Genomic DNA, 20,977 nt, shown 5'->3' on the forward strand with positions numbered 1-20,977 from the left:
TAGGCTCCCAAACGGGAGACATAAATGAAGGCAGGTCAGGCATGTAGCTGGGAAGTTCTTGCCTTTGAAACCATACCCCTTATAGACCCAGGAAGAGAAGTTAATACATTCCTTCAAAATAACAACGAAACAACCACTTTTACATCATTTACAATGCATTAGACATTACAAATAACCTATAGATTACTTAAACTATACAGGAAGGTATGCTTACATGCTAGGAAAATACACCATTTTATATAAAGCACGTGAGCATCTTCAGATTTAGATATTCTGATGAAGTGCTGCAACCAACACCTTGAGAATACCAGGAAATAACAGTATTTTAGAGAAACAGAAACTACACAAGGCTTTACCACATTCTTTATTTACATTCAGTTTCTCTCCAGCGTAAATTCTTTCATGTATCTAAAATAAACAAGGACAAACCATATTCCATGTTCCTGACAGTTATGAGGTCTATTGCCAGTGTGTTACATCGTGTGCCTTCAAAGAATTGAGAGAGAAAGGAAAGGCTTCCCATGTTCCTAACATCATTGTTTATTTCAAGTGTGAGTACCTTCATGGTTTCATAACATAATGGAAAAGTAAAAGGCTTTACTTTTTTTCTTTGTTTTTGAGATGGAGTCTCACTCTGTCACCAGGCTGGAGTACCGTGGCGTGATCTCAGCTCAGTGCAACCTCTGCCACCTGGTTTCAAGCAATTCTCTGCCTCAGCCTCTTGAGTAGCTGAGATTACAGGCACTTGCCACCATGGCCAGCTAATTTTTGTATTTTTAGTAGAGATGGTGTTTCACCATCTTGTCCAGGCTGGTCGGGATCCACCTACCTTGGCCTCCCAAAATGTTGGGATTACAGAAGTGATACAGTGCTGGCCTACACTTTTTATAAAACTTTTCTCCACTGTCAGGCCTTTCATATCTTTGAAGGGAACTGTGATAACAGAAGGCTTTCCCACATTCCTTACATTCAAAGTTTCTCTGCAGTATGGGTAATTTTATGTCTGTGAAAAGCATTGTGATAACTGAAGGCTTTTGCACATTTATATTCATAAGGTTCCTCTGCAGTGTGGACAATTTTATGTCTGTGAAAGGAAGTGATATGACTGAAGGCTTTCCCAGAGGTTTTATATTCATATGGCTTCTCTCCAGTGTGAATTCTTTTATGCACTTGAAGTGAACCGAAATATGTGAAGGCTTTCCCACATTGCTGTCATTCGTAGGGTTTCTCTCCACTGTGAATTCTTAATGTGTTTGAATGGAACTGAGACTAAAGGCTTTCCCACATTGCTTACATACATATAGTTACTCTCCAATGTCAATTCTTGCATGTGTTCCAATGGAACAGGAACAACTAAAGGTTTCCCCACATTGCTTACATTCACAGGGTTTCTCTCCAATGTGAATTCTTGACTGTGTTCAGATGGAACTGAAACAACTAAAGGCTTTCCCAGATTACTTATATTCATAGGATTGCTCTCCAGTGTGAATTATTGCATGCTTTTGAATGGAACCGGATTGAAGAAAGCCTTTTCCACATTGCTTACATTCACAGGGTTTCTCTCCAGTGTTGAGTCCTTTCATGATACCGAAAGGAACTGAGAGAAGAAAAGGCTTTCCCACACTGCTTACATTCATAGGGTTTCTCTCCAGTGTGAATTCTTGCATGTATTCTAACGTTACTGGGTAAACTAAAGCCTTTCCCACATTGCTTACACTGATAAGGTTTCTCTCCAGTGTGAATTCTTATATGTGTTTGAAAGGCACTGGACTGAATAAAGGCTTTCCCACATTGCTTACATTCATAGGGTTTCTCTCCACTGTGAATTCTTGCATGTGTTCGAATGTAACTGGAACGAGTAAAGGCTTTCCCACATTGCTTACATTCATATGGTTTCTCTCCGGTGTGAATTCTTGCATGTCGTTGAATTGAACTGGGACGAGTAAAGGCTTTCCCACATTGCTTACATTCATATGGTTTCTCTCCGGTGTGAATTTTTGCATGTTTTCGAACAGAACTCCAACTATGAAAGGCTTTCCCACATTGCTTACATTCATACGGTTTCTCTCCAGTGTGAATTTTTGCATGTGCTCGGATATTACTGGAACGATTAAAGGCTTTCCCACACTGCTTACATTGATACAGCTTCTCCCCAGTGTGTGTTCTTTCATGTCTATGAAAATGGCTGAGACAATCAAAGGCTTTCCCACATTCATTACATTTATATGGCTTCTGTCCAGTATGAGATCTTTCATGTGTGAGGTTTAGACTGAGAGTAACAAAGGCTTTCCCACAAATACATGTGTAAGGTCCATCTCCACTGTGCATTACCCTGTGTCTTTGAACAGTTTTGAGAGAAATGAAGGTTTTTTTCAATTCCTTACAATCATAGGCTTTCTCTCCAGTGTGAGGCTTTTCATGTGTTTGAAAGGAGCGGAGACAGCTGAAGGCTTTTACACACTGCTTACGTTTATGTGTCTTCTCTCCATGTTCCCGACACTTACATGGTTTGTGTCCAGTGTCAGCTCCGATGCAGCAATTCAGAGATGAATGATCCATGTTGCCTTCTGCACATACACGGCTTTCACGTGGTTTTGCCCCAGGAAAAGTCTTCTTGTTCATTATAGCATCTGGAATCAGGCTGAAAGTTTCTCCACATTGACCATCTTTACATTCACAGAGCCTCTCTGCCATATGATTTCTATAAGAAATAAGAAGCACATTACAAAAATTGTGTTGATAAATAATTTTACATTAGCATTTGATTTACATATTTTACTTTATCATGAGAAATGTAGGCTTTATGCCATGTCTGAATTGTTTGAAAGTGAGTGGATTGAATTCTCTGCAAAGGGGCTCCATTACAGCTATTATCAAAGGAGTGATGGTGGTAGGTAGTTTCCTTCTTTCTTTCCTTCTCTCCCTCCCTCCCTTTCTTTTTCCTGAAACAGTCTCTCACTCTGTTGCCCAGGCTGCAAGACAGTGGTGTGATCATACTTCACTGCAGCCTCCATCTTCCAGTCTCAGGCAAACCTCCTACCTCAGCCTTGCAGGTAGCTGGGCCCACAGACATGTGTCACCACACCTGTCTAATTTTTCAAATTTCTTCTGGAGATGAGTTCTCACTGCATTGCCCAGTCTGGACTCAAACTCCCGGGCTCAAGCAATCCTCCCATTCAGACTTCCAAAGTACTGGCATTGCAAGAGTGAGCGACCACATCTGGCAACTATGGTGATTCTTAATGCTGTTTCCAAGGCAATTGTTTTGCAAACAATGAATGTCTATGTCACACTGAACTACATAATTTGGGAGAAGACATTCTAAAACTTAACAAATTTGAAGCTGGGCCGCTTCACTTTGTGTGCTTGTTCTTTGAATTTCCACGGAGCACACTGGCTCATGCTTGTAACCCTAGCATTTTGGGAGGCCAAGAAAGGAGGATGGCTTGAGTCCAGGGGTTCAAGGCTGCAGTGAGCTATCATGCCACTGCACTCTAGCCTGTGTGACAGAGTAAGCCATGTCTCAAATAAAGAAATATATTCCCGCCGGGCACGGTGGCTCAAGCCTGTAATCCCAGCACTTTGGGAGGCCGAGGCGGGTGGATCACGAGGTCGAGAGATCGAGACCATCCTGGTCAACATGGTGAAACCCCGTCTCTACTAAAAAGTGCAAAAAAATTAGCTGGGCATGGTGGCACGTGCCTGTAATCCCAGCTACTCAGGAGGCTGAGGCAGGAGAATTGCCTGAGCCCAGGAGGTGGAGGTTGCGGTGAGCCGAGATGCGCCATTGCACTCCAGCCTGGGTAACAAGGGCGAAACTCGGTCTCAAAAAAAAAAAAAAAAAAAAAAAAAAAAGAGGCCAGGCGTGGTGGCTCACACCTGTAATCCAAGCATCCAAGCACTTTGGAGGCCAAGGTGGGCAGATCACCTGCGGTCAGGAGTTCAAGACCAGCCTGACCAACATGGTGAAACCCCGTCTTAAAAAAGAAAAAAAAAAAAAAAGATAGATAAGTAAACAAATATAATTTTCTATCATTCTGACATTATCTCAAGAGACACAGCTTTACGTTGTAAATGCAAATTACCTTAGATTTCTCCTGGAATCTTTGCAATGATCTTCAATGTTCTGGTCTTTCCATTTTATTCCTAAAATGTGGTCCCAAAAAAATTATCATAAATTATAACAAAATTATACAAACTTTTTTTATTCTATGCTCATGGAACACTATTGCCATGCATGAGTTATTCAACAACGTATTATTGACCCTTAAACAAAATTGGTTTGAGTTTGGGTGCGGTGGGTTATGCCTGCAATCTCAGCAGTTTGGGAGGACGAGGAGGATGGGTCACCTCAGGGTGGGGGTTCAAAACCACCCTGACCAACACGGAGAAACCTGTCTCTACTAAAAATACAAAAAATTAGCTGAGCATGGTAGCGAGTGCCTGTAATCCCAGCTACTTGAGAGGCTGAGGCAAGAGAATTGCTTGAATGCAGGAGGTGGAGGTTCCAGTGAGCTGAGATTGCACCATTATACACCACCCTTAGCAACAAAAGGGAAACTCTGTTTAAAGAAAAAAAAAAAAAAAGGCGGAGGGCTTGAATGGCACAGGTTCAGTCATATGCAGACTTTTCTCAACCTTCACTACCTGTGTGGGAACAAGACCAACTCTTCCTCTTCTTCAGGGTACTCAGTTTTGTTCTGTTTGTTTTGTTTAGTCTCACTCTGTAGTGCAGGCTGGAGTGCGGTGGCACGTTCTCAGCTCACTGCAACCTCTACCTCCCGGGTTCAAGCAATTCTCCTGCCTCAACCTCCTGAGTAGCTAGGATTACAGGCATGACCCATCACGCCCAGCTAATTTTGTATTTATACTAGAGATGGGGCTTCACCATATTGGTCAGGCTGGTCTCAAACTCCTCACCTCGTGATCCACCCACCTTGGCTCTCCAAAGTGCTGGGATTGCAGGCGTCAGCCACTGTGCCCAGCAAAAAGGATTCCTTTAGGATGATCCACTTAATCAATAGTCAATATGTTTTTACTTCTTTATGATTTACTTTAACATTTCTTTTCTATAGCTTACTTTATTGTAAGAATACCAAATATAATAAACCAAACAGGGAGGCACTGTGGTTTATATCTATCATCCCAGCACTTAGGGATAAGGTGGGAGGACTGCTTTAGGCCAGGAGTTTGAGACCAGCCTGGGCAACATAGCAAGACACACATCTCCAAAAAATATAATTTAAAAATCAGCCCAGCATAGTGAAATTTGTCTGCAGTCATGGCTACTCAAGAGTTTAAGGCAGCCGGGCGTGGTGGCTCAAGCCTGTAATCCCAGCACTTTGGGAGGCCGAGGCGGGTGGATCACAAGGTCAAGAGATAGAGACCAACCTTGGTCAACAAGGTGAAACCCCGTCTCTACTAAAAATACAAAAAATTAGCTGGGCATGGTGGTGCATGCCTGTAATCCCAGCTACTCAGGAGGCTGAGACAGGAGAATTGCCTGAACCCAGGAGGCGGAGGTTGCGGTGAGCCGAGATCGTGCCATTGCATTCCAGGCTGGGTAACAAGAGCGAAACTCCGTCTCAAAAAAAAAAAAAAAAAAAAAAAAGAGTTTAAGGCAGGAGGACTGCTTGAGCCTAGGAGTACGACGTTGCAGTGAGCTATGATCATGCCCCTACATTCCAGCCTTAGTAACATGAGACACTATCCTCATGTATGTTTACACATATACACCAATATATAAATTATGTATTAACTGACTACTTGTGTTATTGAGACAGATTTTTGCTCTTGTTGTCCAGACTGAAATGCAGTGGTTTGATCTCGGCTCAATGCAAACTTCACCTCCCAGGTTAGTGATTCTCCTGTCTAAGCCTTCTTTTTTTTTTTTTTTTCCTTTGAGACGGAGTTTCACTCTTGTTACCCAGGCTGGAGTGCAATGGCGCGATCTTGGCTCACCGCAACCTCCGCCTCCTGGGTTCAGGCAATTCTCCTGCCTCAGCCTCCTGAGTAGCTGGGATTACAGGCATGTGCCACCATGCCCAGCTAATTTTTTGTATTTTTAGTAGAGATGGGGTTTCACCATGTTGACCAGGATGGTCTCGATCTCTTGACCTCGTGATCCACCCGCCTCGGCCTCCCAAAGTGCTGGGATTACAGGCTTGAGCCACCGCGCCCGGCCAACACCTGGATAATTTTTGTATTTGTAGTAGAGAAGGGGTTTCATCATGTTGGCCATATCGGTCTCCATCTCCTGACCTCAAGTGTTCCACCCACCTTGGCCTCCCAAAGTGCTAAGATTGCAGGTGTGAGCCACTGCACCTGGCCAGTCTACTGTATTCCCTACCATGTTCCAAATCACTGAACAGTGTAGATGACCAAGAAACACTTGTTCTCTATTTGACTCAAGAAGAAATGATGTCATCCTTACCTAGAGACTTCAGGTTCCTGATGGTTTCCTGCATCACATCTCTGTAGAGATTCTTTTGGGAAGGATCCAGCAGAGGCCACTCATCCTGGGTAAACCTCACAGCCACATCCTCAAAGGTCACTGAGTCCTGAAACATCCCCCAGGGCAGAGGAGGAAGGTTAAGACCCACAGTGCTAGGAATCTACACTTAAGAAGAAGTTCACACAATGCTATAGACTCCACAAATTTATTCAATGACTTGGTCATGATACTCTTGTCCTCTGTCTATACTTACTTTCTCCAACATAGCAATTCTGATGCTAGAACTCAACATATTCAGTAAAGTGACAGCCAAGATGAACAAGCCTCTCATTCACTATTTCAGAAGTGAGATATGCTGCCCGGATCACCTCTAGTGTCTCTCTGTATTCGTACTGTCTGTGTCTAACTCGTATATGAGACACAATATTAGCCAGGGGTGGTGGCTCAGGCCTGTAGTACCAGCATTTTGGGAGGCTGCGAAGTACATCACGAGATCAAGAGATAAAGACCATCCTGGCCAATATGGGGAAATGCTGTCTCTACTAAAAATACAAAAATTAGCTGGGCATGGTGGCACGTGACTGTAGTCCCAGCTACTGGGGAGGCTGAAGCAGGAAAATTGCTTGAACCCGAGAAACGAAGCTTGCAATGAGCTGAGATTACACCACTGCACTTAAGCCTAAAAACAGAGACTTGTCTCAAAAAAAAAAAAAAAAAAAAAAAAAGACATAATATTAGCAGTTGTGAGACACATCCCTATACTTGCTTATTTAGAAAGTTGGACTATGGGCTGGGCGCGGTGGCTCACGTCTATAATACCAGCACTTTGGGAGGCCGAGATGGGTGGATCCTGATCAACATGGTGAAACCCCTTCTCTACTAAAAACACAAAAAATTAGCTGGGCATGGTGGCGCATGCCTGTAGTCTGAGCTACTCGGGAGGCTGAGGCAGGAGAATTGCCTGAACCCAGGAGGCGGAGGTTGTGGTGAGCCGAGATCGCGCCATTGCACTCCAGCCTGGGTAACAAGAGCAAAACTCCATCTCAAAAAAAAAAAAAAGAAAGTTGGACTATGATGATATCTCACAGCCAGATTGAAGGAGAGCTGCACCAACATAACAAAGAAAAGAAGCTGTGTATGCCTAAACTATTTATTCAAACAGTATAATATTTGCCACTGGGCATAGTGCCTAACGCCTGTAATGCTAGCACTTTGGGAGGCTGAGATGAGAGAATTGCTCAAGCTCAAAAGTTCAAGGTAAGTCTGGGCAACATGTTGAAACCCCATCTCGACAAAATATAGAAAAATTAGGCAGGCATAATGGCACATGCCTGTAGTCCCAGCTACTAGGGAGGCTGAGCTGAGAGGATTCTTTGAGCCTAGAAGGTGGAGGCTGCAGTGAGCCATGCGTATGTCACTGAACTCCAGGCTGGGTGACAGAGTGACATCCTGTCTCAAATTAAATTGAAAAATAAATAAAGGGCAGGTCATGGTGGCTCACGCCTGTAATCCCAGCTCTTTGGGAGGCTAAGATGGGTGGATCACGAGGTCAAGAGATTGAGACCATCCTGGCCAACATAGTGACATCCCATCTCTACTAAAAATACAAACATTAGCTGGACGTGGTGGCATGCACCTGTAGTTCCAGCTACTCATAAGGCTGAGACAGGAGGATGGGTTGAACCTGGGAAGCAGAGGCGCAGTGAGCTGAGATTGTACCACTGTACTGCAGCCTGGCAACAGAGTGAGTCTCAATCTCAAAAATAAATAAATAAATAAAATAGTACTTGCTTAATTTCCATCTTATCTTCTGAGAGTTTTAAATTTTGTTGCATAAACAGAAGAGGAACATACGTGATCAGCCACTTCTAGGTTTGAATGTTTGTACCCCCAAAACTCATAGTGAAATTTCATCACCAATGTATCAGTATTGAAAAGTCAGGCCTTGAAGAGGTGATTGTGTCATGAGGGCTCTGCCTTATGAATGGATTAATTCACTGATGGACTAAAGGTTTAATGAGTTAATGGGACATCCTGGAGTAAGACTGGTTGTCTTCAAAGAAGAGGCCAAGATGCCAGCTAGCACAATCAGCGCCCCCCAAGGAAAACCCTCCCTCCATTGCTTCAGATGGAGAAGAGTCCCTACCAGCAAGGCTTTCCCCAGATGTGCACCCATACCCTTAGACTTCCCAAACTCCAGAAATGTACAAAACAAATATAATGTCTTATGTATTACCCACTTTCAGGTATTCTTTTCTAACTAACATGAAACATACTGAAACGGCCATGAAAAAAACTCTGGGGCCAGGCAAGGTGGCTTACGCCAGTAATCCCAGCACTTTGGGAGGCCAAGGCGGGTGGATCACTTGAGGTCAGGAGTTCAAGACCAGCCTGGCCAACATGGTGAAACTCCCGTCTCTACTAAAAATAGAAAAATTAGCCGTACATGCTGGCATATGCCTATAATTCCAGCTACTTGCGATACTGAAGGATAAGAATCCTTTGACTCCAGGAGGAGGTAAAGGTTGCATTGAGATGAGACCACACTACTATACTCCAGGCTGGGCAACAGAGCGAGACTCTGTCTCAAAGAACAAAGGAATAAACAAAAACTACACAAGGTAGAAAAAGAGAAAGTTTGAAAAATAGATGGAAAGTACAACAGAGAACAATTACATATATACATATTAATACAACTATATCAATTACCACTTTAAATCTCTATTATTCATATACACAAAAAAGAGAGATTGACACAGTAAAGAAACAAGGGTCAGTAATGTGTAAAAGAAAATCATTTCAAACAGAAAGATATGGACAGATTACATAAAAAGGTATGCAAAAGGTAAGTCATTCTAACACTAATCAAAAGAAATATGCAAGTGTTGTAATGTCTGACCACGCTGTGGACAGCATGGCAACTCCCATGAACTGCATGTACACCCCTGTAGTGCTTTCTGGAATTAGAAAACCTGAAATGGTTGTAAAATCCTAACAGGAGGAAGAAATGTTCAACCTCTGTGGCACCTACTTAACTCTGAGACATTCTCTATTGCTTCTTAAACCAGCCTCAATTTACAAGGCCATTGGACTTTCTAAGGGACGTTGGCCAACCTCCTGACTCGACACACCAGCGCCCCCCACTCCCAGCTTGCAAGAAAACACCAACTGTAACTTCTATAAGTTTCTGCTGCCCACCCCAAACCTGGAAAACCAGCTCTTTTTTTTTTTTTGGGACAGAGTCTCGCTCTTGTTACCCAGGCTGGAGTACAATGGTGCGATCTCGGCTCACCGCAACCTCCGCCTCCTGGGTTCAGGCAATTCTCCTGCCTCAGCCTCCTGAGTAGCTGGGATTACAGGCACGCGCCACCATGCCCAGCTAATTTTTTGTATTTTTTTTTTTTTTAGTAGAGACGGGGTTTCACCATGTTGACCAGGATGGTCTTGATCTCTTGACCTCGTGATCCACCCGCTTCGGCCTCCCAAAGTGCTGGGATTACAGGCTTGAGCCACCGCGCCCGGCAGAAAACCAACTCTTATTTCACGGCCCTCAGCTGACACCACTTTTGGCCTCAGCCCACCTGCACCCAGGCGAATAAACAGCCATGTTTCTCACGCAAAGCCTGTTTGGGGGTCTCTTCATTCAGAATGCTCGTTTTAACATCTGGGGCCAAAACCTGGGACAGGGGTACTCCCTTGGGGAGACCAGTCCCCTGTCCCTGTTCCCCCTCTGGGAAGAGACCCACCTGAGGCCTCCACAGCTCTCTTGCCACCTTCAGATGGGATAAGCCGTCTCCCCTCTTTCTCTCTCTTTTCCTTAAAATCCCAAGGAGACAAGTCTCTCCCTCTTTCTCTTTTTCTTGAAATATTTCTCCTTGTGGTAGAGATAAAGAGACACTCTCTATCTGTGTAGAGCCAGAGAAGACAAGTCTCTTCCCTTGGGGTCTGGTCAATCGTGGGGACTCCTGCCTTGCTCACTCACCCATGTTACAGCCCAGGAACCAGTCAGGAATGCCTACTCAAAACGCTGGTGGCTGCTCACTCCTTCTCTTCATCTCTACTCTACTACTTTCCTTAAAACTTACCTCCTTCACTATGGGCAACACTCAGCCCCCTCTATTCCTCAATCCTAAACTCTAGCTGGCTTTCTATAAAACCTAAAACCTCTTCAACTGTTGCCTGATCTGAAACCTAAAGGTCTCTGTAACACAGCCTGGCCTCAATCCAAATGACCAAAAAACGGCACTTTCTATTCCTGTCTTCTGTGAGACCTAGACAATTTTTGTCCACAAATGGGAAAATGGTCTAAGGTACCAGACGTCCAGATATTTTTTTTTTATATTCTAATCCCCTGATCACTGCTCCTTCTCTCCCTTGTGTCCAGCCCTCCTGCCTCCAACAGGAACCAAGAATCTTCCTTGTCTATTGACCCTTCTGACCGTTCTCCTCCCTGCCTGTCTGACCCAGGCCCCAATTCAGGCCCAACCCCGCCCCCAGAGCCTCCCTCCTCTTCCTCTGCCTACAACCCCTCATGCTCCTCCTGTCACCTCCACAAGTCATCGCGATCCGGCTTACAGTTTAGTCCTGAGCCTAACTCCTCTATCCCTGCCCAACAATTCCCCCCTTGAGAGGTGGCTGAAGCCAAAGGCACAGTAAGGGTGCATGTTCCTTTTTCTTTATCCAACCTTTTCCAAATCTGCCAACGCCTAAGCTCCTTTTCATCAGATCCTCCAATACTTAATGCAGCCCTACAATCTCACCTGGAGTGATTTAAATGTCATCCTTACTTCTACTCACACCAGTGAAGAATGAAGAATGCTTAATATGCACTTGATTACCCTATGTGCCCGGATATTAGGAAAAAAACTTCAACCACTAGCATCTGGCCCTCACACCCCACAACAGGAACTAACCAACCTCAACTTTAAGGTGTTTTTTTTTTTTTTTTTTGAGATGGAGTTTCGCTCTTGTTACCCAGGCTGGAGTGCAATGGTGCGATCTCGACTCACCGCAACCTCCGCCTCCTGGGTTCAGGCAATTCTCCTGCCTCAGCCTCCTGAGTAGCTGGGATTATAGGCACGTGCCACCATGCCCAGCTATTTTTTTGTATTTTTAGTAGAGACAGGGTTTCACCATGTTGACCGGCTTGGTCTCGATCTCTTGACCTTGTGATCCACCCGCCTCGGCCTCCCAAAGTGCTGGGATTACAGGCTTGAGCCACCGCACCCGGCCAACTTTAAGGTGTTTAATAACTGAGATGAGGCTGCCAAGCGGTAGTATATCTCAGAATTACAAATGCTTGCTTCCACTGTAAGAAAGACCCCAGCCACTCCTTCAGCTCACAGAAGTATCACACCAGCAAATCCACAGCATCCAGGCTTCTCTTCAGGGCCTCCTCCCCTAAAGCCTTGCTTCAGATGCCAAAAACCAGGCCACTGGGCCAAAGAATGCCCACAGCCCGGGATTCCTTAGAAGCTGTGGTCCCATCTGTGAGGGATTCCACTGGAAGTTGCACTGTCCAACTGAAACCACCATCTCTAAGGCTCCACGAACCCAACCCCATAGCCCTCAAGCTGACTCTTTCCCTCATCTCCTCGGCTTGGCGGCTGAAGACTGACACTGCCCAAACATCTCAGGGGCCCCTGGAAAATCATGGACTCTGAGCTTCAGGTAACTCCTAACGGTGAAGGCTAAGTCCATCCCCTTCTTAATCAACATGAGGCACCCACTCCACACTGCCTTCTTTTCAAGGACCTGTCTCCTTGGCCTCCATAACTGTTGTGGGAATTAATGGTAAGGCCTCTGGGCCTCTCAGAACTCCCCAAGCCTGGTGTCAACTAGGCCAGCACTCCTTTTTTATACATTATTTCCTAATCATCCCCACTAGTCCAGTTCCCCTGTTTAAACCGAGATATCCTCGCAAAATTGTTTGCCTCCTTCACTATTCCTGGGCTACAGCCACAGCTCATTGCCGTTCTCCTCTGCGAACCTGCACCTCCCTCAATAGCTCCCCTTATATACCCAATCTTAACCCTAGGGTGCGGGACACCACCTCTTCATCCATAGCTACTAGTCACTCACCCCTCATCATCGCCTTAAAACCTAACCACCAATGGCCAGGTGCGGTGGCTGACGCTAGTAATCCCAGCACTTTGGGAGGCCGAGGCGGGTGGATCACGAGGTCGAGAGATCGAGACCATCCTGGTCAACATGGTGAAACCCCATCTCTACTAAAAATACAAAAAATTAGCTGGGCATGGTGGCACATGCCTGTAATCCCAGCTACTCGGGAGGCTGAGGCAGGAGAATTGCCTGAACCCAGAAGGCGGAGGTTGCGGTGAGCAAAGATCGCGCCATTGCACTCCAGCCTGGGTAACAAGAGCGAAACTCCGTCTCAAAAAAAAAAAAAAAAAAAAAAAAAAAACCTAACCACCATTATCCTGCCCAGTGCCAGTACCCCAACACTCAACACCCTTTAAAAGGCCTAAAAAACCCACTGGGCACGGTGGGTCAGGCCTCTAATCCCAGCACTTCGGGAGGCCGAAGCAGGTGGATCACCTGAGGTCAGGAATTCAAGACTAGCCTGGCCAACATGTTAAAACCCTGTCTCTATCAAAAATATAAAAATTAGCCAGGCGCGGTGGTATGTGCCCATAGTCCCAGCTACTCAGGAGGCTGAGGCAGGAGAATTGCTTGTACCCAGGAAGCAGAGGTTGCAGTGACCTGAAATGCCGGCACTGCAATCCAGCCTGGGTGAAAAAGTGAGACTCCATCTCAAAAAACAAAAAAGAAAAAGAAAAAGAAAAAAAAAGGCCTAAAGTTTGCTTGTTATCTTGTATTTATCTTTGAAGTCCAAGTTAAGAGCCTGGGTGGGGAAGTATGTGATGACATTGGCAGGTTACTGCGCCAGAAGGACAGGACTCCCTGCTCCTTGGGAATAGGGGCCATGCAGTCTATAATGCCCTTGTATTGCTTATCTGCGCTGATCAGCTTGCTGGCATGCTGCACCTGCAGCAGCAGCTTGACTAGCTCGATAGGTGCTACCACCGTCCTGGAGATGGCTGCGGCCACTCCACTTGCCAGGAATTCCTTGGGGAAAGACACAGTGGCATCTGTCATGTTGAAAGAGGGGGCAGGCTGCTCCAGGACAGGACTGGGCCGGGAACCAGCTTTGACCCCGGGGCTATGGGGCTATATAATAACATGACCTTTTAATTCACTTTCCTATCTTCCATACCCCCTTCCATAACTCACTATTCTTAACCTTAAAAACACTTTTTTCTTTTTCTCTAAATTTTTTTCCAGACCTCCTAGGAACACAAAAACACTTTTTTTTCTAAATCCCAAATTTGTTTCCCATCTGTTATAATCCTTCGCCAGCATACACGCATTCTCCCTGCCAACCGTATCCAGTTAATTTTTCCAAACCCCAAACCTGTCCACTAGACAACAGCTTTTCTCCTTCCTAAGTGTACAATACTTTCGCCTGTGGATACGATGTTTTGCCCTCCTAAACAAACCACTTTATAAACCTATAAAAGGCAACCTATCTGACCCCATAGACCAAAAATCCTTCCCCCATTCTTCCTTCTGTTCTCTAAAAAAGACCTTAGAGACTCCTCCTACTTTAGTGCTCCCCAAATCCTCTCAACCCTTCTCTTCCTACACAGCAGAAATAAAAGACCGAGCCATTAGAATTCTTACACAGGAGCCAGGCCCACCGCCTGTGACGATTTTAATCAGGCAACTTACCCTCAGTCCTGGGCTGGTGGTTCTCATCCCTGTTCTCGGCAGCAGCTGCCGACCTGATACTCTTAGAATCCCTTAAAAATCAGAGGCTAGCCCCCTTCCCCTTCACCTCCCTTAAAAAAAAAAAAAAAATCACTGGCTATGTGCCCCACTTACCCTCTATATCTCTCACAACCTCCAAAGCGTAGTTTCCTTTCACACCTCTTGCAGTTACTTTCAGCCACTGGCCTTCTCCAGCTTTATGCAATCACCCCTGCTACTTAATACACACCTCAGAATGTCTCCGTTTCTATTATTTTCTGTTTAACTGTGCTCAAATTCACTGTACTAATTTACTTTTACATGCCCTGCTTTTGTTCAGTTGCCCAATTACACTTTTCCCCCAGGCAATTACAGCTGATCTTTCACTCTTAATCTCACTCACATACCCAAACTTCTTAATGAAAGTAGTTACTTACAGATACCACATGCTTCCTCATACACCGTGAAAACAAAAGCTCTACCCCCGCCACGGTTACCCTACCAAACCCCGCTATAACCCTTAACAGCCGCAGCCCTTGGGGGCTCCCCCCGGCATTTGGGTCCAAACCTCAATACCCTCAGAACACTTTCTCATCTTTTCACTTTACACTTCCAGTTATGTCGAAGCCAAGGACTTTTTTCCTCTGTGGTTCTTCTTACATCTGCCTTCCTACCAACTGCACAGGCACTTGTACCCTAGTTTTCCTTACTCCCAAAATTCAGTTCGCCAATGGGGACAAAAGCCGTCCTGTTCCCCTTGTGATCCCAACAAGACACAAGCGGATCATTCCATTAATCCCCTTAGTAGTAGAGTTAGGAATTACTACTGCACTCGGCACCAGGTAAAGCAGGCCTGACCACCTCAATTGTCAGCTTCCATAGCCTCTGTAATGTTTTCCGATTAATCTCTTAATTCCTAAAAAAAAATCGTATATAAGCAATAGCTAATCAGTCAATACGACAAATAGTCCTTCTAACAACCCCGCAATATCACCCCTTGCCCCGAGATCTCCCAGCAGTCGAAATTCTTTCCCATTTTTAGTTTTCCAGGCCACCCGCAATCCCGCTTGAAGAAACCCTGAGAAACACTGCCCCATCAACCTTCTGTGCCGGCCTTCCTAATATTACACTGCCCTCCACTTTTCATTTCTTTTTTCTTTACATTACTAATATAAAAAGACAGGAATGCAAGGTCTGACCACCGTGGACGGCAGGGCACCCCTATGAACCGCACATAATAAACTCTAGAGGGCCTTCCGGAATTAGAAAACCTGAAATGGCTGTAAGATTGTAGAAAGAGGAAGAAATTGGCCGGGCGCGGTGGCTCAAGCCTGTAATCCCAGCACTTTGGGAGGCCGAGGCGGGTGGATCACGAGGTCAAGAGATCGAGACCATCCCGGTCAACATGGTGAAACCCCGTCTCTACTAAACATGCAAAAAATTAGCTGGGCATGGTGGCGCATGCCTGTAATCCCAGCTACTCAGGAGGCTGAGGCAGGAGAATTGCCTGAACCCAGGAGGCGGAGGTTGCGGTGAGCCGAGATCGCGCCATTGCACTCCAGCCTGGGTAACAAGAGCGAAACTCCGTCTCAAAAAAAAAAAAAAAAAAAAAAGGAAGAAATTATCAACCCTCACCCAGGCTACCTAACTTTAAGATAGTCTCGCCGGGCGCGGTGGCTCAAGCCTGTAATCCTAGCACTTTGGGAGGCCGAGGCGGGTGGATCACAAGGTCAGGAGATCGAGACCATCCTGGTCAACATGGTGAAACGCCGTCTCTACTAAAAATACAAAAAACTAGCTGGGCATGGTGGCGTGTGCCTGTAATCCCAGCTACTCAGGAGGCTGAGGCAGGAGAATTGCCTGAACCCAGGAGGCGGAGGTTGCGGTAAGCCGAGATCGCGCCATTGCACTCCAGCCTGGGTAACAAGAGCGAAACTCCGTCTCAAAAAAAAAAAAAAAAAAAAAAAAAAGATAGTCTCTATTGTTTCTCATTCCGCCCTCCACTGACAAGGCCACAGGACTTTGTAACAGACTTTGACCAACCTCCTTATACCACATCCTACGACCCGTCCCAGCCTGCAAAAAACAGCCAACTGTAACTTCTATAACTTTCCACTGCCCACCCCAAACCTATGCACCCAGGTGAATAAACAGCTATGTTGTTCACACAAAGCCTGTTTGGGGTCTCTTCATTCAGAGCGCGCGTTTTAACAATAGTTATATGAAATCCAAACAAATTACATTTTAGATCAATGAAAATGGAAAGGAATTTTCCTCCTAATTGCTTTTTTTTTTTTTTTTTCCTCCTTCAGTCGCCCAGGCTGGAGTGCAAAGGCGCGAATTCTTGTGTTTGAAACAAAGCCTGGGGGATGAAGAGTTGACATTGTTGTGGTCAACTGAAGACAGGAGGTCCACTGTGTAAATCCGGAAATCCAGAGATTTGCCGGCAGTCCTAGGAGCTAGGCCGCGGATTACAGTCGCGGATTTGCGTCCCTGCTTCGCATGTATCTCGAAATCTCAGGAAAAACCCGAGGTTCCTGGAGACAAAGAAGCAACTGAAGACCCCACAGACCGCTGCTCCTCCCACACGAACTTGAGGCAGACTCCTCCAATGACCCTCTCATGGACCCAAACAATCTGGGGAGATGCGGGGCTGCGGGCAAGGAGCTGCCCAGAAAGGTCTCCAGGGCAGGGGCCGCAGTCGCCGAGAAAGGAGGGGACAGGACGCCCGGGGTCCAGGCTGCTGGCCCAGCCCCACCTCGCGGCCGAGGGAACCGAGGGACGAGCTGAGTCAGGGGACGCGAGTCCCAGACCACAGAGACCACAGCGCGGAGATCTGGTTCCCACCACAGCCGGTTCCAACCAGGCGTACCGTCTCAGGATCCCTGGCCTTGAACACTCACCATTTCCCAGCTTGTGCGGTATCCTGGTTCCTCCCTCCACCTCCTGCTACCAGTTCTGGCCCCGGAGCAACCGAGCACAGAGCGGAGAAAAGGGTGTGATGAGAATCGGCGGGCTTTTTAAACCTCGCAACCTCTTCCAGCCAAGACGCCTGATGGACACTTCTTACGACCCCGCCCGGTAGCTCTGATTGGATACTGACCAAGATCCCGCCCCCTGGGCCCTGAGTGACAGCAGGAGTGATCTCTCGGTGCTCACCACCCCAACGGAGACCGTGATTGGATAGTGCCCCAGGTCCCGCCCCCTGGGCACTTAGGGATAGAAGAGGTGATCTTCCAGCGCTGAGAGGAACCGGATAAACAGGTTCCAGACCTGGGGAGAAGGTGGAAGGTTGGCGGTGGTTCCGCCCTCGGCAGGGACCTGACCCCTCCCAGGGAGTATCTGCCTTTAAGGAGAATTCCCTGCCAGTAGTCTGCGGCCCCTTCCTGCTTCTTCCTCCAAGACTGGGGGGTCACAACTGTGTGCAGGGAATCCCAGACTTACTGTCCAGTGGAGCCTTCCCCTGGCTTCAGAGCAGGAGGGGAGTGAATGCCAAAAAGACCACACTGCAGCAGGAGGTGGGGCTCTGGTGTCCTCCAGGTATCAGGAATGGGGAATGAGGCTGCTGGCTGCAAGGCCAAGCCTTTCTCCCGTTGTTTCGGGAATTAGCAGACTGGAGAAACCCATGGGTGGAACAGGAGGATTTTGTTAAGATGTACACCGGCTTAGTAGATTTACCTTTTTTTTTTTTTTTTTTTTTTTTGAGACGGAGTTTCGCTCTTGTTACCCAGGCTGGAGTAGATTTACTTTTTAAAGAGTATTGAACAAAGACAAATCTTGACTTTTATACATGAAACGCAGAAGCAGAAAAAAGGGAGTTTATTTTAAATGACAGGTTTACAAATTAAGTTTACATATGACTTACGTGGCATACGTCAGGCTTCCAAGTTCATGCCTGACCATTACAGCCTTGGTGACCGGCACGTATGCCTCTGGATGGTTCCTAGCAGCCACAAAGTCCGAAGTAACCAGACGGCCACAAAGAGAAGTGAAACAACTTGTTCCTGCCTCAACTAATTGCTCTCCCCCTGCAACCTGCAACCATTGTTCCTGCTCAGCCTTCCGAAATTTCCCCCTGGACACTGCGTTTCTCAAGACCCCCTCCCCTGTAACTATGTAATTTGCCGCACTCTCCCCTCTAATTGCAACCCCATAACCCTCACTCTACGATCATGCCTATTTGTAATGGATAACCCCTACCCTTGTGACTATGCATCCCATGACGCCCTCCCCTTCCCTAAAATAGATTACCACCGTTAACAAACCATTTCCTCCAGCCTATATAACCAGTCCGCTTTCCTACCGCCTTTGCATAACTCCTTTCTCAGACTTGGCCCGCTTGCACTCAAGCCGGAAATTAAAACGATCTCCTTGCACACGCAAAGCCTGCCTGGTGGTCGCTTTATGCCAGCAACGGGCCTAACAGTTTAAATGGTACTATTTGGGTTGCAAGCACAGCTTATCTCCCTTTACTATGCTGTTCGGATAGCTGCAATTTAGCCAGACTAGACCTGTTTTATGACCTTTGCTGTGCTGCTTAGATGAAAGATAGCAACTTTTTGTTATTAGCTACAGAGAACAAGAATACATGAATTTAAAAACTTACAACTTGCAAAGCAGAATACAGTTTCACAAAGGTGAGGGGGAGAATTCAGGGGAGTTTTGCTTATACTACAGAAAAGAAAGGAAATTTGTTTTTCTGCTTCACCACCTTCTCTCTCAGGATACTCATTTTCACCAAGAAAATTAAAACACAGCAACAACAGAATAAAATTGTTAAATGTGTGGAAAAACTGGGATTATATGACAGCAATAGTCTATAAAGGAATCAAAAGAGAAGAAAAGGAAAACATGAACTAGCTCAGAGAAGCAGTTTTTCAGCCACAGTTCAGCAGGAAATGCCCCATTCAGGAGGTTGAACAGATTCTCAACCTGGCAGCCAGACTCTGCTGAAACCGAACCCCTAAGTTGATCACAACCTGGTGATGAGACAGGATCGCTGAAGGATTTAACTCTAAGCTGTCAACGTGCCTTCCTGTCCCCTCTGCATTGTGTGGCAACCCTCTCTCCTTCCAGAGATTCATTTTATTTATTTATTTTTTTGAGACAGAGTCTCACTCTGTCACCCAGGCAGGAGTGCAACAGTGCTATCTCGGCTCACTGAAACCTCTGCCTCCCAGGTTCAAGCAATTCTCCTGCCTCAGCCTCCCAAGTAGCTGGGACTTCAGGTACCTGCAATCATGCCCAGCTAATTTTTGTATTTTTGTAAAAACGGTGCCACCAGCCCAGCCCTAGACCTTCATTTTCGCCAGCAGAAGATTCACCTGGAGTCAGTTTAAGGTACTGACCTACATAAATTGTCAAATTCATAAACCTGTTCTCATTCCATAAGGCAATCCAATGGGTCTCTGAGGCTGGCAACAGAGCAAGATTCCATCTCTAAATAAACAAACAAATAAATAAATACACAAATAACAGATTTCTTCATATATCAAATCACAGTCAGACTCCAGCTATTCTACGTGTAAACCAAAAATAAAATTAAAGCCCAGCCCTCTCCCCCATACAGAGGGATTTCCTACTTAGCTAAGGGTAGCCCAAAGTAAACCTGAAAATCTAGAAATCTAGTTCAAGCTATAATGGAAAGCAGGGGTCAAACCTGTAGTCCCACCTTAGCACCTGTAGTATAAGTTACTTGGTAACTGATTTCCCCCTTGAGGGGGGAAATCAAGGCAGCAGTGAGCTGTGATTGCACCACTGCACTCCAGCCTGGGAGACAGAGTGAGACTGTGTCAAACAAAGAAAAGAAAAAGAAAAAACTTTCAGACAAAAATAATTTATATCCATACTATCATTGGGGGGAAAAAAACGTGAGTAATGGTGATTCTGCTGAGAAACTATAAAGAAATCCTAGAAGCAGCTCTGAAATCTACAGTAAATGGCTATGGGTGAGGCCTGAGACACATTTTGGTTTGGAAACTCACTCAACAAAATACCAAAATGTGTATGTGATGGCGTAAACACAATATAGAAAATACTAATGTTAAGTTATTCACAGCTACTAAGAGGAACCACTTGCTTTTTGGACTTAAGATATTTTCTTTTTTTTTGAGACGGAGTTTCGCTCTTGTTACCCAGGCTGGAGTGCAATGGCACGATCTCGGCTCACCGCAACCTCTGCCTCCTGAGTTCAGGCAATTCTCCTGCCTCAGCCTCCTGAGTAGCTGGGACTACAGGCACGCGCCACCATGCCCAGCTAATTTTTTGTATTTTTGCTAGAGACGGGGTTTCACCATGTTGACCAGGATGGTCTCAATCTCTCGACCTCGTGATCCACCCACCTCAGCCTCCCAAAGTGCTGGGATTACAGGCTGAGCCACCGCGCCTGGCCCAAAAAATAAATAAATAAATAAATAAATAAATAAATAAAATAAAATAAAACCTTTTTAAAAGGGCCATAAGTCAGGCACGGTGGCTCACGCCTGGAATCCCAGCACTTTGGGAGGCCGAGGCAGGCAGATCACGAGTTCAGGAGTCCGAGACCAGCCTGGCCAACTGGTGAAACTCTGTCTCAACTAAAAATAAAAATTAACCAGTCATGGTGTAGGGTGCCTGTAATCCCAGCTACTCAGGTCGAGGCAGGAGAATCGCTTGAACTCAGGTGGCGGAGGTTGAAGTGAGCTGAGACTGGGAAATTACACTCCAACCTGAGCGACAGAGCGAGACTTTGTCTCAAAAAAAAAAAAAAAAAAA

The 20,977-nt window shown here is 45.9% G+C and overlaps 1 protein-coding gene across 1 annotated transcript; it reads right to left on the bottom strand.

Moving 5' to 3' along the window:
* Positions 1 to 347: 347 nt before the first annotated feature.
* LOC101050190 (uncharacterized) lies at positions 348 to 20,505 on the bottom strand. Its single transcript, XM_003941823.4, has 4 exons — positions 17,128 to 20,505; positions 6,434 to 6,560; positions 4,086 to 4,146; positions 348 to 2,701 (listed from the first exon to the last, which is right to left on the bottom strand). The coding sequence occupies exons 1-4, from the start codon at positions 17,128 to 17,130 to the stop codon at positions 1,549 to 1,551; spliced, it is 1,344 nt and encodes a 447-aa protein (XP_003941872.2). The 5' UTR covers positions 17,131 to 20,505; the 3' UTR covers positions 348 to 1,548.
* Between the last annotated feature and the right edge of the window lie 472 nt (positions 20,506 to 20,977).

The sequence above is a fragment of the Saimiri boliviensis genome, chromosome 14, assembly GCF_048565385.1.
Source record: "Saimiri boliviensis isolate mSaiBol1 chromosome 14, mSaiBol1.pri, whole genome shotgun sequence".
Taxonomy (NCBI): domain Eukaryota; kingdom Metazoa; phylum Chordata; class Mammalia; order Primates; family Cebidae; genus Saimiri; species Saimiri boliviensis.

What these genes read in the sequence shown, in the direction of transcription:
- LOC101050190 (XM_003941823.4), bottom strand. An exon ending in CAGGAACCTGAAGTCTCTAG is followed by an intron (nt 4,147 to 6,433) that starts GTAAGGATGACA and finishes ACCACATTTTAG; the next exon opens with GAATAAAATGGAAAGACCAG. An exon ending in GATTCCAGGAGAAATCTAAG is followed by an intron (nt 2,702 to 4,085) that starts GTAATTTGCATT and finishes TATTTCTTATAG; the next exon opens with AAATCATATGGCAGAGAGGC.